General features: G+C 68.4%; 1 protein-coding gene across 1 annotated transcript; it reads right to left on the minus strand.

Moving 5' to 3' along the window:
- Positions 1-208: 208 nt before the first annotated feature.
- On the minus strand, positions 209-625 carry LOC137142791 (ribonuclease-like). The gene has a single exon (XM_067532260.1). The coding sequence runs from the start codon at positions 623-625 to the stop codon at positions 209-211; it is 417 nt and encodes a 138-aa protein (XP_067388361.1).
- Positions 626-1048: the final 423 nt, after the last annotated feature.

Here is a 1048-nt window from a genome sequence, read left to right on the forward strand (position 1 = left end):
CAGGGTTTGCAGCCCGAGAGCATCGTTTATCCACCTCCCGCCCGAGCTGGGAAGGGACGGCTGCGCTGTGGGGGCAGCGGAGGGGCGGGCGCATCATACAGCCGGCTACCGCGGGAGCAGAGCCCCTAATGTGCCGTGCCATCCCGGGGACCGGTGGGCCGGAGACCCCGCAGCCGTCGGTCAATCCCGGGGACCGGTCAGCGCCCGGCTAGATGCGCCTCTCGTAGCGGACGGGCCGGCCGTCACGGCATACCAGGCGGACGCGGGCCGTGGTGGAGATGCCCCGGTAGAGGCAGGGGCCCTTGGGCAGGCAGGTGCAGACGGTGAGCGGGAAGGCGGCCAGGCTCTCGCGGGTGACGGTCCCGTGGCTGGGCTCCCCGCCGCAGACGGCTCGCAGCCGGGCCTCGCTGGTGTGGAGGAAGGTGTTCCGGCCCCGGCACCGGAGGCTCCGCTGCCTCATCGTGGCGGTGCAGTACAGCCCGTCGTTCTCGGCCCCCGACTTGGGGAAGTCGAGGTGCCGCTTCAGGAAGGCGGCGTGCTGGGCGTCGGCCGTGGAAAGGGGGAGGCAGGCGGCCGCCAGGCAGAGCAGGAGTGCGAGAGCCAGGCGGGGTCCCTGGGGGGCCATGGCGGGGTCGGCCGTGGGTCTGTCTGCAGCGGAGAAGGGGGACTGTGGGACAGAGACACCATATGGAGCTGCTTCCCGCACGGAGCATCCTGGCACCAAACGCCCCCCGAAACCTGGCTTCTCCCATTATCCCCCCCTCTGCCCCCAAAGACCCCCGCTCTAACCACTATCCCCTACTCCCCTCCCAGAGCCCAGGCTAGAACCCAGGAGTCCTGGCTCCAGTCCAGGAGCAGAGCCTGACGACTAACGGGTGTCGGGACCCTTTCGCACCACTTGCCGTGTGTCTTTGTGTCGGGCCGGAGGGAGACACAATACCTGGAAACTTTCAACCCGCCAAAGCGTAGGGGAAAAAGTCGAATCGGGCGGAAACAAAACCTGCTGCTGGGACCCGACCTGGCGTTTGTCGCTTCCTGGGGTTATCGC

Source organism: Emydura macquarii, unplaced genomic scaffold (assembly GCF_026122565.2).
Source record: "Emydura macquarii macquarii isolate MOO-44397 ecotype Brisbane River unplaced genomic scaffold, CSIRO-AGI_Emac_v2 contig_3249, whole genome shotgun sequence".
In the NCBI taxonomy this organism is placed as follows: domain Eukaryota; kingdom Metazoa; phylum Chordata; order Testudines; family Chelidae; genus Emydura; species Emydura macquarii.